Genomic DNA, 13,780 nt, shown 5'->3' with positions numbered 1-13,780 from the left:
TGGAATTCTAGATTAGTTTTATTTTCTTAATTTTTCCAACACAGAACCTCACATTTAGACAACAACACACACGACATCACACATAAATGTATTATTGTCACAAGAAACCATGGCTTCACCATGGCAAAACACAGAAGTAGTTTTGAATATCATTTCACTCAACCATGGCTTTTAAAGTGCATCCATCTGTTTCATAGAAAACACACACACTGCAAAAAATGAAAAGCTCCAGAAGCAACTTTATCTTCTTTGTCTCTCTCTCTCTGAACAATATTCCTGCTCTGACATATGCGTTGGATAATATTCTAATCATGTCCATGTCTTGATCATGTAACAGATATTATAAGCAGAATGTAAATAAATACAAAGAAAAATAAATAAATACATACAAAATAAATATGTATATGTATCTGTGTAAATAATAAAATTGCTTGCTAACCTTTATTTTTTACAGTGCACGGAATGAGATGTGTATTGTGCTACATGAGCCTATGTACAGTCAGTGAACATTTCTTAAAAGTAAGGTAACAGATACCATTTATCAGTCAAAACCTGTTTTAGCTTTGGAGAGCTTCACTCAGTGGAACACTTGTGTATTTCCCTCGTGCTTTAAGAGGAAACTTCAGGTAGAAAACTGGGAAATGTTCCCACAGTTCTCTTAGGAACAAATCTGGTCTTATGGGTGCTGCTTTTATGAAACTTTTTGATAAAAGATGTTGGTTCTGCCTACAGCCAGTTCATAAAACTGAAACTGGGCCAAACAGGAAGATGCATTTAATGTTTCTGGTTTGTTTGGATTAATAGAATAAGAACTGGGTAGTTAGCATGAGCAGTGGGGGCTCTACCTATATATATTTCACACTGCATATTCTTATCCCAGGGCTAAGAATAGCTCTGGGATAACTTAGCCCCTTTTCACACACACATTGTTAACCCAGGGTTAATGTGTGTGCCCCAGCCTGGGGCTAACAACTCTCTTAGCCTGGGGCTAACAACTCTCTTAGCCTGGGGCTAACAACTCCCTTAGCCTGAGGCTAACAACTCCCTTAGCCTGGGGCTAACAACTCCCTTAGCCTGAGGCTAACAACTCCCTTAGCCTGAGGCTAACAACTCCCTTAGCCTGGGGCTAACAACTCCCTTAGCCTGAGGCTAACAACTCCCTTAGCCTGGGGCTAACAACTCTCTTAGCCTGAGGCTAACAACTCTCTTAGCCTGGGGCTAACAACTCTCTTAGCCTGGGGCTAACAACTCCCTTAGCCTGGGGCTAACAACTCTCTTAGCCTGGGGCTAACTCTCTTAGCCTGAGGCTAACAACTCTCTTAGCCTGGGGCTAACAACTCTCTTAGCCTGGGGCTAACTCTCTTAGCCTGGGGCTAACTCTCTTAGCCTGGGGCTAACAACTCTCTTAGCCTGGGGCTAAATGCAGTGTGAAAAGCCCTTTAGAGAAACTTTCTCACAGATGAGCCAAAGTGAAAGATTTGACATTACATCATGTGATTGAAAGATGAACTCTAAACAAACAAACAAACATTTCTTAAGTGATGTTATTTGGTCATCATCATGGACAGATATTGTTAAATAGTGAATGACTACATTTTAAATAGAAGAATAAATCTAATAAATAAAATGTAAGGTGGTTCAAAATGGAAGCAGAAACTGCAAAAACATTTCAAATGAAAGAACCCTTTCTCTGTAGAGAGAAAAGTCCAGAAAAATGTTGATTATGTATCTATGATTAGTATTGTACACAAGAACAGTATTCTATTATACTATCATCACAGTTATCCCATGTAATATCCGGCTGTATAAGGTTTTTGTGGGCAATTCTGTAAATCGGAAGTGAACCGGATTGCTTTAACGGTAGAACTTCATGTCTGGTTATTTTTTCTATTAACAATTTCTGAATGGACTTCTCAGAAAATGTAATATATTGCAGTATCTATATATTATATATATATATATATATATATATATATATGTGTTGACATGAAATTACATATACTGCGATAAGAGGATTCCTCCATATCACCCACAGTTAAATCGAAGTCTGTGTCAAGCCTGCATGTTTATTGTATTGTATGAAAGACAGTTTTGATCCATAAGCAACATTTAACTGAATGACTTTGTAAAGACAGCGCTGAAAACTGGCTCACATGAATACATTCATATGAAGTATGAATATTAGGTGTGCTGACTTAGAGCCAGCAGAACGGCAGGCTGTCTCAGGCTGGTTAGTGACTTGGTGCAGATGTTTCCTGCTTTTACAGGCTTCACAGTGTTTTCATGCACTGGTGGAAAAGTAGCAATGAGGTAGAACTGAAACTTAATATTAACTGAAATGTTCCTTTAGCAGTGTGAGGGTGGACAATTCATCACGGACACACCAATATGCTATCATACATTCACAGTCCTCATTTTATGTAAGGAGCAAACTTCTGTACATGCAGATGTGCTTGTATCTGTGAAGGCCTACTGGACTGGTTGCACGGTGGACTGAATGCGCACTGCTGAGATCTAACGGAGCCTGTCGGTTCCCCAGTGTGTGTGTGTGTGTGTGTGGGGGGGGCGGAGGCTTCAGTGCCAGCTCGCGGCTCTCTCGGCGAGCCAACGGGCCCGTGGTGCGTTCACATGCTCATCGGATGCTCGTTCTTCCGACTTTGGTGTGTTTGGAGCTTTAAGTCGTAACGTGGAAACCACACGGACACTACAAACAACAGCATGCTGATAACGAAGAGCAAAGGAACCGGATCAGGTGAGCCGTGAAATATGATCGGGAAGTCTTTTTTCAGATTATTCCACAGCAGCGGAATGCAGCAGCAGCCACCGGGACTCAGAGGACGCCAGGTCGGGGTCGGGGTCGGTGGCATTTCTGTAACAGCCCGCTGAGCTTACATGGCCTGCCTACAAGAGGGGTGCTGAATCAGTGCATTCAAACGCATATTCGATCTTCATCACTGTTATGCGCTGAGGAGAAGCTCTGTGGGCTCAAACGTGCCCGGACCCGGACCCGGACCCGGACTCTGGCTGGCCCACTTCCATACTTCACACTAACTGTAAGCAGTATGTGTGTTCACGCGTCATTAAATATGCTGTATGATACTGTGTGCTGTTGATGTAAACTATTGTCCCACAATGCAATGCACTAATGCATTCATGAGCTGCTCACAGTGAAAAAATAAGGACTTTGTGGAGTGGAGTGAGACACCCCAGAAAGCCAAACAAAGTAGGAAATCTTTGTTGCTTTGTTTGGAAAGTTTCATCTGCAGTGGCACTTCGTATGATTTCCTGTCAGGAAATACTGGGAGATAAAATGATTTATTGAGTTCCAGCTGCAACAGTAAACTCTGACAATCAGCATGTAGTACAGCTATCGCCCAACTGAGGCTGGTACCGATGTTGAAATCTGAGAGTTTAAAGAAATGACATATAGGCCAAGATTCATTTTTTACATAAATGCATCATTTAGACACACACGTGATGGGGATCACTTAAATGTGGCTCTTAGAGAAGTAGGACCAAGACACGCAGCGAGTGGCACATTTTACAGTGCAGCCCGTTCTCCCTGCTGGACAAACTCTGCAATAGATACCATGTTTACTATCGAACACATCTGTGGCATTTCTGTGTTTTAATGTTTTGGTACTCAGCCGCCATATATGGTGATACCTATATATGGGTAATAAGCTAAACCAGCTATTATTATATTAGCTCTAGTTACCACTAATGTCACCTGGGTTTTTAGTGTGGTCACACTTAGCCAAGTGAAGAAGTGGTTTCTAATGTTTTGAGTGTTGTGTTGATGGGCACTCTGGCCCACATGCAGCACACTGGCTTTTCACAGCTGTGAACTGGTGAAGGAAAGAGCAGACAGTGGTGTGAAGACTCCTGCGGCAGCTCGGGAAACAGATAAACTAAAAAATCCTTGTAAACACTGTTTTTGTTTTCTCATTTGCAATTGGCAGTAGTCTTCCAAAGTCGCAGTTTCACGTGTGTCTGCATAAACTTTCACCCCATCCTTCTGTGTTAGTACCAAACAGTAAAGAAAATCACTGCCTTGTATACTACCTACCAACTAACAGATTTTATTTAACCTTATTAGTGTATCGTGTGGAAGTGGGACACTGATGTAATGAAATGCAGTTAACGTTTTCAGTGTTGATGGTCCATTTGTTTACTGCTGCTAATTCGAATATTCCAGTATGCCGTTCAGAGGCTAAACTGCTTTAAAGAGTAACTTAACGCCCCCTGAAAATCTTGTCTTTGCTGACGTCCAGTGGTTTAACCTCTCACCTTGCGGCAGTGATATGCAGGCGTACTCCGGGATGCCGTGACATCACTGTTGGGTGTAGTTACAGGTTCAACAAAGGTCAGAGGGGAACCGGGCTCGAAGCTTTAAGCCAGAGATGGCAGTGAAACACTGCTTTCCAGCCTGCTGTTAAAGTACTTTTTAAGGAGCACCTTAAAGAAACTGCTGACTAAAAACACTGGGCATGTAACCATGGTGACGGTTAGATATGCACTCACTGTACAACACGACCAAACGCTCTCTACAGCTCTCATCCAATTCAGACCTAAAACTACCGATTGACTACATAATCTGAAAACCACAATAGCAGAGTATATAATTTCTATACATTTTATCTATGTGACAGTCCACTTACACATGCTCCACCACTAAGCTCAAGTCAAAATAGGGAAGATTATTTTCACGTGGACCAATTAGCCCTGTCAGAACTTGTCGGAAAGGATGGAAAGCTTAACTGAGAGACTCAGAGGACACAGGAGTGTGTTGGTAGCTGATATTGTGAATAAATAACAGATAACATCAGCCTTACGGTTGATTGACAAGCATCACCTGGGGTAAAAACACTAGGGAATCATAGTCGTTAATTTTCATATAGTTGTTTCCAACCCTGAATCAGGGATAAATCCCTCAAAATAGACTGAAGCCATAAGCCAATCAGGTTCCCTTAACAGTAATCATTAAATATTGTGGGGTCAGCTGGTCCCATGTAGTTTTTACATCTTGCGTACTTCTCATCTTTCCATTCTGACTTTAATTTTTCCCTTTGAAACCTGCAAACATAAAAACATCTGAAACTAGAATTATTGCCATAAATAACAGCAGGATGATCTCTCCCTCCTTTCGATTTAATCATCCCTCCTTCATTCCATTCCCCTTTGTCTCCATTTCATCGCCCGTCCTCTTACTTCTCTCCTCATCCTCTTCATCTCTTGTGTTGTCATTGTTGTTACGGGAACCCTGCTGACATGAGTGTCGGTTGGTGAGAGATCACTTCAGGTCGATGCCCTGAGTCTGGGACTGAGCCTTCTCCTTGGCCTAAAACACACACGGAAGACAACGAACAGCATGATGATGAATGTGATTTACAGCTATTAGAAATGACAAGTATGAATTCATGCCATGATATTTGACATATAAAACACTGTCTTTCATGCACAAGGTCAATGAGGGCATATGCAAGTAGACCTTTACATTACATTACATTACATTCATTTAGCCGACACGTTTGTCTGAAGCCACTTCCAATCCCAGTAGGATTTTTTTTAAGGCAAAGTGCAAAAGGGTTGTTTGGTAAAGGAGAATATTCATCATTTAGAGGGTGTGGTGACTATTAACCATCCTTTTAACTAGTCATATTACTCATTCACCCATAACTTTTCAACAGCTGAGCATGTCACAGTGATGTATGACAAAACTGGCATCTTCTATTTTTGATGTGGATTTAAACTTCAGTCACTGCCATGCTAGCTGCTCTGTGAGACAGTAGCTAAACGCTAACATCTGCATGCTAACATGCTCACTTTGACAATGCTAACATGCTGATGTTTGGCAGGTATAATGTTTATCATATTTACTATCTTTATTTAGCTTGTTAGCATGCTAACATTTGCAAATTAGCATTACACACAACATACACCTACAGCTGATAGGGATGGCATTAGTTTTGCATGTAATATTATCTTATTGTAATATTATATTATTTTAAAAATAATTATATTATTATTATTATTTATTTTTTTTTTTTTTTTTACCATTATTGCAGGTCATAAACCAAGGTACCACCAAAACTTTGACCTGATGACTAGATGTAACATCAAGGGCTCACCAAAGTTATTACAATTCATCTTGTGGGAGACATGAATGCTATGCTTTCATGGCAAGTCATCCAATAGTCCAATAGTTATAGATATTTCACTTAAAACCAAAAATGTCAACCTTTACAAAATTTCATCTCGATCCATCAAGTAGTTTTTGAGATATTTTAGTCTAGACCAGTTTGGTGAACCGACTGACCGGCATTGCCATCCCTCAAGCAACGCCACTAGAATGGCTCAAAATATACCTAGTTTCTACAGCTAAATTCAGTTCAATTCAATTTTATTTACATAGCACCACTTCATAACAGAAGTTATCCCATTGCCATCCCATTCCTACAGAGCAGGTCTAGACCGTACTCTTTAGAATATTATTTACAGACACCCAACAAATCCCACCATGAACAAGCACTTGGCGACTACTCGATGGATACTGGATGTTTGAGGCTGATACAAATATCATTACTTGATTTAAGTTAAAAAAATATCTATACATTGGCCAATATATATTTTTTTCAACATAAACACATAACGTACATAAGAATTTTAAGTCCCCTTAATTTGGTTATTAAGGAATTGTGAGATATGTAGATATGTACTGAGCACGACATTTTACAGATGAAATGTGTGTTCTCTGGTGGACAGACTATGTAATGGAGAAACGTCTGGAGGCTTGGAGGCTTTACTAGGTCCCTGTAATAATTAATGTCTATGTGGCTGTAAAACTAAAGATCACAAAGTGTGAAAAAAAATGACCAGGAGGAACCAACTTCTATAAAACAATGAAATCATGCTGACCAGTGATTTTTATGTCATTCTAACAGTTATATGCAAAGGAAATTCAGCATGATAAATCAATTCCTTATAGTCCAACTGTACTGATTGTTTTCAAGGAGCGGTTAACTGAGAAGTAAAGGTATTCAAGGGTAAAATATTTTAGGCTCCGATCCAAATTCATGGAGGAACTACCCAGAGCTGGTCTGGGAATGAAAAATGGCCCTGGACATTTTGACTCAGACTGGCCCACCAAACCCCCCGTGAAACACCACCACCCACACAACCCAAGCCACAATAACTTTAGTAAAATGTTAATGTAAAAGTATAATGTTAGCAGTATAGTATTAATATATTAATTATATGATATTAGTATATTCACATATTTTCATATAAAAGTATACTATATACCACTAGTATAATATTGATTCCAATTGGACAATACAGCTGTTATACGTAATCTTTGTAGGTTTTGTTCCTTCATAAAATCCTTGTGCAAGAAAAATGTTTTGTCTCTAATTTGCTAATGCTAAGTACTAACTTGTCAATAATCATAACCTATCATGCATAAGAATGAGTTCAACATTTGAAAGTTTGCTGTAGCACATCAGCCTTTTTTTTTAAATGTCCCGCCCTATTCAGGCTGTGATTGGTCGGTCACATTGACGAGCGCATCAACCTACCCAAACCCAACGTGCAAAAATAAATTTGAAAAAAAAAATAAATAAAAGCAGATCAGGATTTGATCCAAAAGGGACCCAAGGACAGTCAGACTCAATCCGAATAGACTAAAGCATCCAAAATGCGATTGACTCGAACCAAACTAAATACAATGGGACCCTAACCCATCCGATTAGAATGAATATGATCTGGACGAGGACCAACTCGGTCCAGGGTCGGGTCTTGGATACTAAGAACCAGAGTCATAGTGACCTATACTCGGAAAATTACGTAATAAGTGAGTGAGTTGCATGTGTGTGGTTTCCAACTTACCCTGAGCGAGGGCCGAGGAGGCCTAACTGGTCTGACCGGTCGTACTGGCTCTGCTACTGGGTTTGCCTGCCTTCTGTCCAGAGGCTCTAGGTCGTCAGCTACATCAGGACAACCAATGTATCCTCCAGCCCCAAACACTGAACCCAGATCACCTTCTAATAAGTTGTGACTGGTGGGAGCATTGGATGTAGCGAAGTCCTGGTTAGCAGACATGTTGCTGATAGCCATGTTGAAGGTGTCAGCAGTACTGGTGTTTGTTTTGTTGGTAGTGCAGATACTGGTGTTACTGAGTTCGAGTCCCAGCAGGTCTTCTGATGCCACATCACTGTCTGAGCTGTTATTGGTGGGACTGACATTTAGCTCTGGTTCCACAATGCATTGGTTATTGTTAGCTTCGGGGACAACTTCCTTACTCAACAAGTCCAGCACCTCCTGGTTGTCATGACTACCTAAGTCTAGCGATTCCTGATTTTCATTGCTACAGAGATCCAGGAGTTCCTGGTTGCCGTAGCTACCTGAAATTAGCACTTCCTGATTTTCTTTGCTACCAAAATCCAGTAGTTCTTGGTTGCCATGGCTATCTAAATCCAGCACTTCCTGATTTTCAGGATGGGAGAAATCCAGCAGTTCCCGATTGCCATGGCTACAAGGTTCCAGCACTTCTTGGTTACCATAGTTACAAGGTTCAAGTAGTTCCTCAATGGTGATATTGTGATATGGTTCCACCACCTCCTGGTTGTCATCACTACAGAAATCCAGGAGGTCCTGGTTTTCTTTGCTAACTAACTCCCTGTTGTCAAGGCTAGAAGGTTCCAGCACTTCTTGGTTTCCATTGTTACACAAACATAGCAGTTCCTGGTTACTGTGGCTACAATGTTCAAGCCCTTCTAGGTCATCATGGTTACGAGGTTCCATTACTTCCTGGTTGCTATAGTTAGAGGGTTCTACTTGCTCATTGTTGTCACAAGTGCAAAGGTCCATTGCCTCCTGGCCACAGATGGCCACAGAGGTCCAGTACCTCCCGGTTCTCTTCCTCAGGGCTGAGCTTAAAGCCATAAGGGTCAGAGTCCTGTACCATCTGGGAGGAAGTGATGTCAAACCCATATGGATCAAAGTTCAGTTGGTCTGGTTGAGAAGAGGAGGGCTCGGGGTCAAAGGTCAGATCGTTTTCAGGGGGTTCTGGGCTCAGTTCAGCTTCATCAGGGTCTAAGAGAGTGTGACTAGAATGTTCTGGACTGAGTTTAAAGCCATATGGGTCAAAGGAAGACTGACTGGTTGGTTCATAGCTCAACTCAAAGCTCAGTTCTCTGTTCTGATCTGAGTCAGGCTGAATGAAGACGCTCTGGGAGCCTAGTGAGTTTTGGGGAGTTGCAGGATTTTGGGGTTTGTCTTCGATGTTGCTAACCCATTCTGCCGCCTGACTGGAGGTAACATCACGTGACAGAGTTTGCTCTATGTTGCCTGTCCAATCTGGTTCCAAGAGGACTTGTTCGGCGAGCTCAGGGACAGCCTGAGCAGAACCAGAACTCAGACCTAGGAGAAGAAAACAATGAGGACCATCAGGGGCAAGACTTTTAGGGGGCCTGGAAAGCAACGAAATAAACTGTTGGTTAAAATTACACTTATTTTAATATTGCATAATAAACTATTTGAAACAATATCAGTCAAATATTTCAAATCTATATAGAGGATCAAAATAGCTAGTACTAGTAGATGTAGAGGTCAGTTTCCAAGGATATATGATTTAGAAAATAAAACAAATCATAGGACAAATACTAAACACAATGGAGACCACAGACTTGAGTAGACATGAATAGATAAACACTCGGCCGGGGAGGCACAAACTGACACGAAGACATGTCGGAAATGTTTTAACTTGATCAAATTTGCACTCATCCTGAGGCTTTATGACTCCACTTCATGAGAGGAAAAAGGAGAAAGAAAGAAGAAAAATAACAGAAAGGACTGGATTTCCTGGTGAGCTCTGAAATCACTAGGTACATTGGTCGTTTGGTGAGGCAAAGGGTGAATAAGGCACAGGTATGTATTGTTTTTAGGCAACATAAACAAGAGTTTTCCAACCACTTGTAGGAAAATGGTACGAATCTTCAAAAAACAACTTTTTCATGGTTCTGTTCTTCCTTGTCCCACGGCCAGCTTTCTACTGAATTTCAGTGTAACCGGTTTGGTAGTTTTAGAGACTGGCATGCATTGTCTGCAACAATGTCTTTTGATACAACCAAAATCTGACCATTTCAAATTCTACACCTAGTGGAATAATATCAGTGTAATAGGGTCATCCTACTAGCTGTGTCTATCTCAGAGGCTGGGCAGTAAAGTATACCCCCGCAGCTCGGTGGGGGGGTATGTATAACTTACATTAAAATCAAATAGAAAATTATGATGTTGAGTGTATTTTAACAGGGAGTATCAACTTAAAAACAACTTGCATTTTGTTTAAAATCTTTGCTGATTCATACTTACGTTTTGGAGAGCATTTGTGCTTTTTCATCTCTTCCTCTCACATCAAGGCAAACTTGTGAGTGTGAGTCAAGTTTTCATTTCTTTAGCAGATGTTTTTTCTGCTTTTTTGTTTTTTTATCGTTCTGAATGTTAAAAGCTGTGTTTTATTGGTGGGGAGAGGTTTAAAGACTGTCAGCCTGCGGGTGGCAAGCTGTTTTTTATTGACATTTCTATAGTTTTTTAGTTTTGCTTTTACGCTCACCCCTCTCTTTATTTTGTTCTCTCTTTTCTCTCTCTCCCTCTCTTTCTCTCACTTATTTTCAAATTAGGTACAGAGACTTGTGTAATGGAAATTGGCCACACAAGGTGCTCAACAATGACCTTTAAGACCATATTAAGGAGGAAAGCATGGAACATGTAAAATTTGAAAGGTGGGAATGGATTTGGGTATAAATTACCTTGTTCCAGTCCTTCTGTTGCCTCAGCGCTAGCCTCTCCAGCTAGAGATCCCAGACTGTGTTCGTCTATGTCAGAGGGAGGGGAGACAGTGCCAAGGTCCAGCTCATACCCATTAGGGTCTGATTCTACAGAATACTGACCCTGGGACCTCCAGCCCTGGATGGGCTCTGGCCCCAGCTCCTCTGACGAGCTCTGAATGGGTTTAAATCCACAAGAATCATCGACCACAGCGATGGCGTCCAGGTCCTCTCGGCTGTAACTGATCTCTATGTCGCTGTCTTCATCTGGGAATTCAGACTCAAAGCACTGAGTTCCTGTCGAGGCTTTGTTTTCTGCACAGGACAGACTGGTGTCCGCCTCATCAACAACATTTCCAGCCCCCTCATCTGTGCCGACGTTCACCTCTGGGAACAAAATATCTGCTGCAAAGGGGTCGCTGCCTTTGAAAGGGTCTGAAGCGAATCCATCTGGCAAACAGGTTATTTAACAAAAGCTTAGTGACTTGCCAGTTAAAATGTTACAACCATCCCAATTTTGATCATATTGAGACAGAGAAAAAGCTGAAAGTAGGCAACATGACTCAAGCACTTTCTGACAGCTTGAGTAAATGAACTTAGTTACATGCCACTGCTGTCTAAAAGCATTTCAGATCTTTACAGTTAGTTTACACTAGATTTGTGGTGCTACATAAAACACCAGTGAAACCTTAAACCCAATAAAATATAACAATAGTTGAGTTCAAAGAGTTTCAAGCAACAACATAGTAACAGTATATGATACGTGGGTTAGGGGGTTACCTTGACTTGTCATATACCTGATCTCCACCAACAACATGTCCAGGACAAGACCCTTAATAAAGTTTCAAGTAAAATAAAGTGTAGTTAACTAGTGTATTATTACTCACCAGATGAGTCCGTTTTAGGGAACAGGTCTTCATTGAAGAGGTCATCTACAAATCAAGTGAGAAAGAAATTGGAAAATCGCTACATATACATACAACCAAAGGGACGTGGTAAGAAAAAAAAGAGTTACAGCATAAATTCGGTACAGGGTGCACATGGCTGGCTCGCTATAAAGCCATATCATACATGCGTCAGCAATACACACTGTTAGGTACTCCTCAAAACATCCTTGTTTTCAAGAAACCCCAAATGGTGGAAAATGTAATACACATACAGTTAGGTTCCAGAGACAAATTTGTACAACTGTGATTGTAAAGAAAAGATGTGCCAAATCTGATGCCTCGTTTTTCAGTAGAAGTAATATAGAATAGCAAGCATTCTCATTGCCAGTGTTCAGTAACTGGCGGTTGGAGCACTTCAAGGCTTGGATAAACATACAATTGTCCTGGTTGAATCATCAGTAGAAAAGATGAACAACTAAAATATATTTTTGGATAGGAAGTAGGGTTGCAGCTAACAATTATTTTCATTATTGATTAACCTGCTGATTATTTTCATGTTTAATCGATTACTTGTTTGGTCTATAAAATACAAATCGAAAATAGTAAAAATTCTTTTTTATCATCATGAACCTAATGTGTCTGAAATCAGTCCAGTCAACAGTCCAAAACCCATACTTAAACAATGATTTAATTATTAAAATCATTGCCGTGAGTGTAATAAATATTACACTTGGTAGAAACCTAAAAACATTTAGTAATCTAAAGAGTTGCTGCTATGATCGTGCTTGCCCTGCCAACTAGTGGTGACTACGTGCTCGTTCCACACAGTGTTTAACAGCGATGTTACACATTATACAATGGTACATCACAGGTGGGTGTAGTCACCAGTACGACCACACCTGACCACACTCAACATCCCAGCTGGGAGGTTCAACAGACTTATACCTCTCAACCCACAGAGGTCAGTGGAGCAATGCTTTTCCTCCATACAAGATCTAGTGTGGAGTTACTCTCAACCCGCTCACTTTCAGATTCTGGGTCAGTGTCAGATGAATTTCCACACTATAGTGCAGTGTTTTGTTCCCAAATGCAACAACGAATTTGTGTCTAAGATTTCACACAGAAAGACGGGTCATGGTCCCAGCTTGTCATTTGTCATTTGAGTGGTTGTCACTCTCAATAGGTTCCTACCTAATATGAGCCGGCCTGAAGGCAGACGCCAGAAGGAGGCTGAAGTAGAGGGATGGACAGATGAGAGTTGCGTGCTGCAGATGAATGCACTGAGCAACTTTTTGCTGAGACGGTGACGGACAATGAATGATGGCCCTTGTTCCTCAAGTTTTTCTTTTTGTTTCTGCCTGCATCTATTTTTTAACCTAAATTAACGCAAGCTCAGTGCATGGCTGTTTGCACGAGAGGAGGGCCGGAGTGGACCTGACCAAGCTGGCCCAGCCACGCATTGCTCATTTGGGTTTTGGGTAAAGCCTGAATCCTTCTTTTGATGACTGACAACCGAAGGCATTTCTGTATGTATGGCCTGTTGGCTTTAAAAAGGGCTAACTGTCAGGTTGAGATAGAGAAGTGTGCTCCTTATGAACTGATAAGCTGTTCAGCCCAAGTACCCTCGCTTACAGAGTTTAGGGTACAGCAGAAAGTGTTAGCTTTAGTGTAAGCTGCTGGATGCTAGTAAGTGGTCAGAGAGGACGTAGCGTTTGGGTTTGGTTTGAGGATGTCGTCAGTGCTCGGTATCTTTGATTCACCTGAGTTGGTGGGACTGTAATTCTGCCTTGCTGAAAGCAGTGTGTCGTTTGGGGCTTGTTAGAAGCCCGCTTGTGCAGTGTGCATTTAGTGCTTGTGGTTCACTTCTGACAGTGATTTCCACATACAGTGATAGCAGTTAAAAGTGTCCTACTTTTCCTCTGTGGTTTGGTTGCAGCTCCCCCGCGGGGCTGCCACAGTGGGCACACAATATCCTCCGAAAAAAATCCAACATGGTGTTCTCTTTTCTGCCACCAGGAGTCATAAAGGTCCTCCCTCATCATCACGATCTGAATGCAGTGAAGAGTC

General features: G+C 41.3%; 1 protein-coding gene across 6 annotated transcripts in view; it reads right to left on the bottom strand.

Annotated features, from left to right (window-relative positions):
* Positions 1-13,780, bottom strand: part of LOC122886775 (epidermal growth factor receptor substrate 15-like) — a 30,446-nt gene continuing 16,666 nt past the window's right edge. For all 6 annotated transcript variants that reach the window (XM_044219361.1, XM_044219362.1, XM_044219359.1 and 3 more), the window contains 4 exons: positions 11,714-11,758; positions 10,809-11,276; positions 7,888-9,420; positions 1-5,341 (listed from right to left, as the gene is read on the bottom strand). In XM_044219361.1, the coding sequence (XP_044075296.1) occupies positions 8,849-9,420; positions 10,809-11,276; positions 11,714-11,758 (1,085 nt within the window). In that variant the 3' untranslated portion in view covers positions 1-5,341; positions 7,888-8,848. The remainder of the gene's footprint in view (positions 5,342-7,887; positions 9,421-10,808; positions 11,277-11,713; positions 11,759-13,780) is intronic.

This window comes from Siniperca chuatsi, linkage group LG13 (assembly GCF_020085105.1).
Source record: "Siniperca chuatsi isolate FFG_IHB_CAS linkage group LG13, ASM2008510v1, whole genome shotgun sequence".
Classification (NCBI taxonomy): Eukaryota; Metazoa; Chordata; class Actinopteri; order Centrarchiformes; family Sinipercidae; genus Siniperca; species Siniperca chuatsi.
Note: the sequence above shows the minus strand (reverse complement) of the source record. Positions and strands in the feature narration are given on the sequence as shown.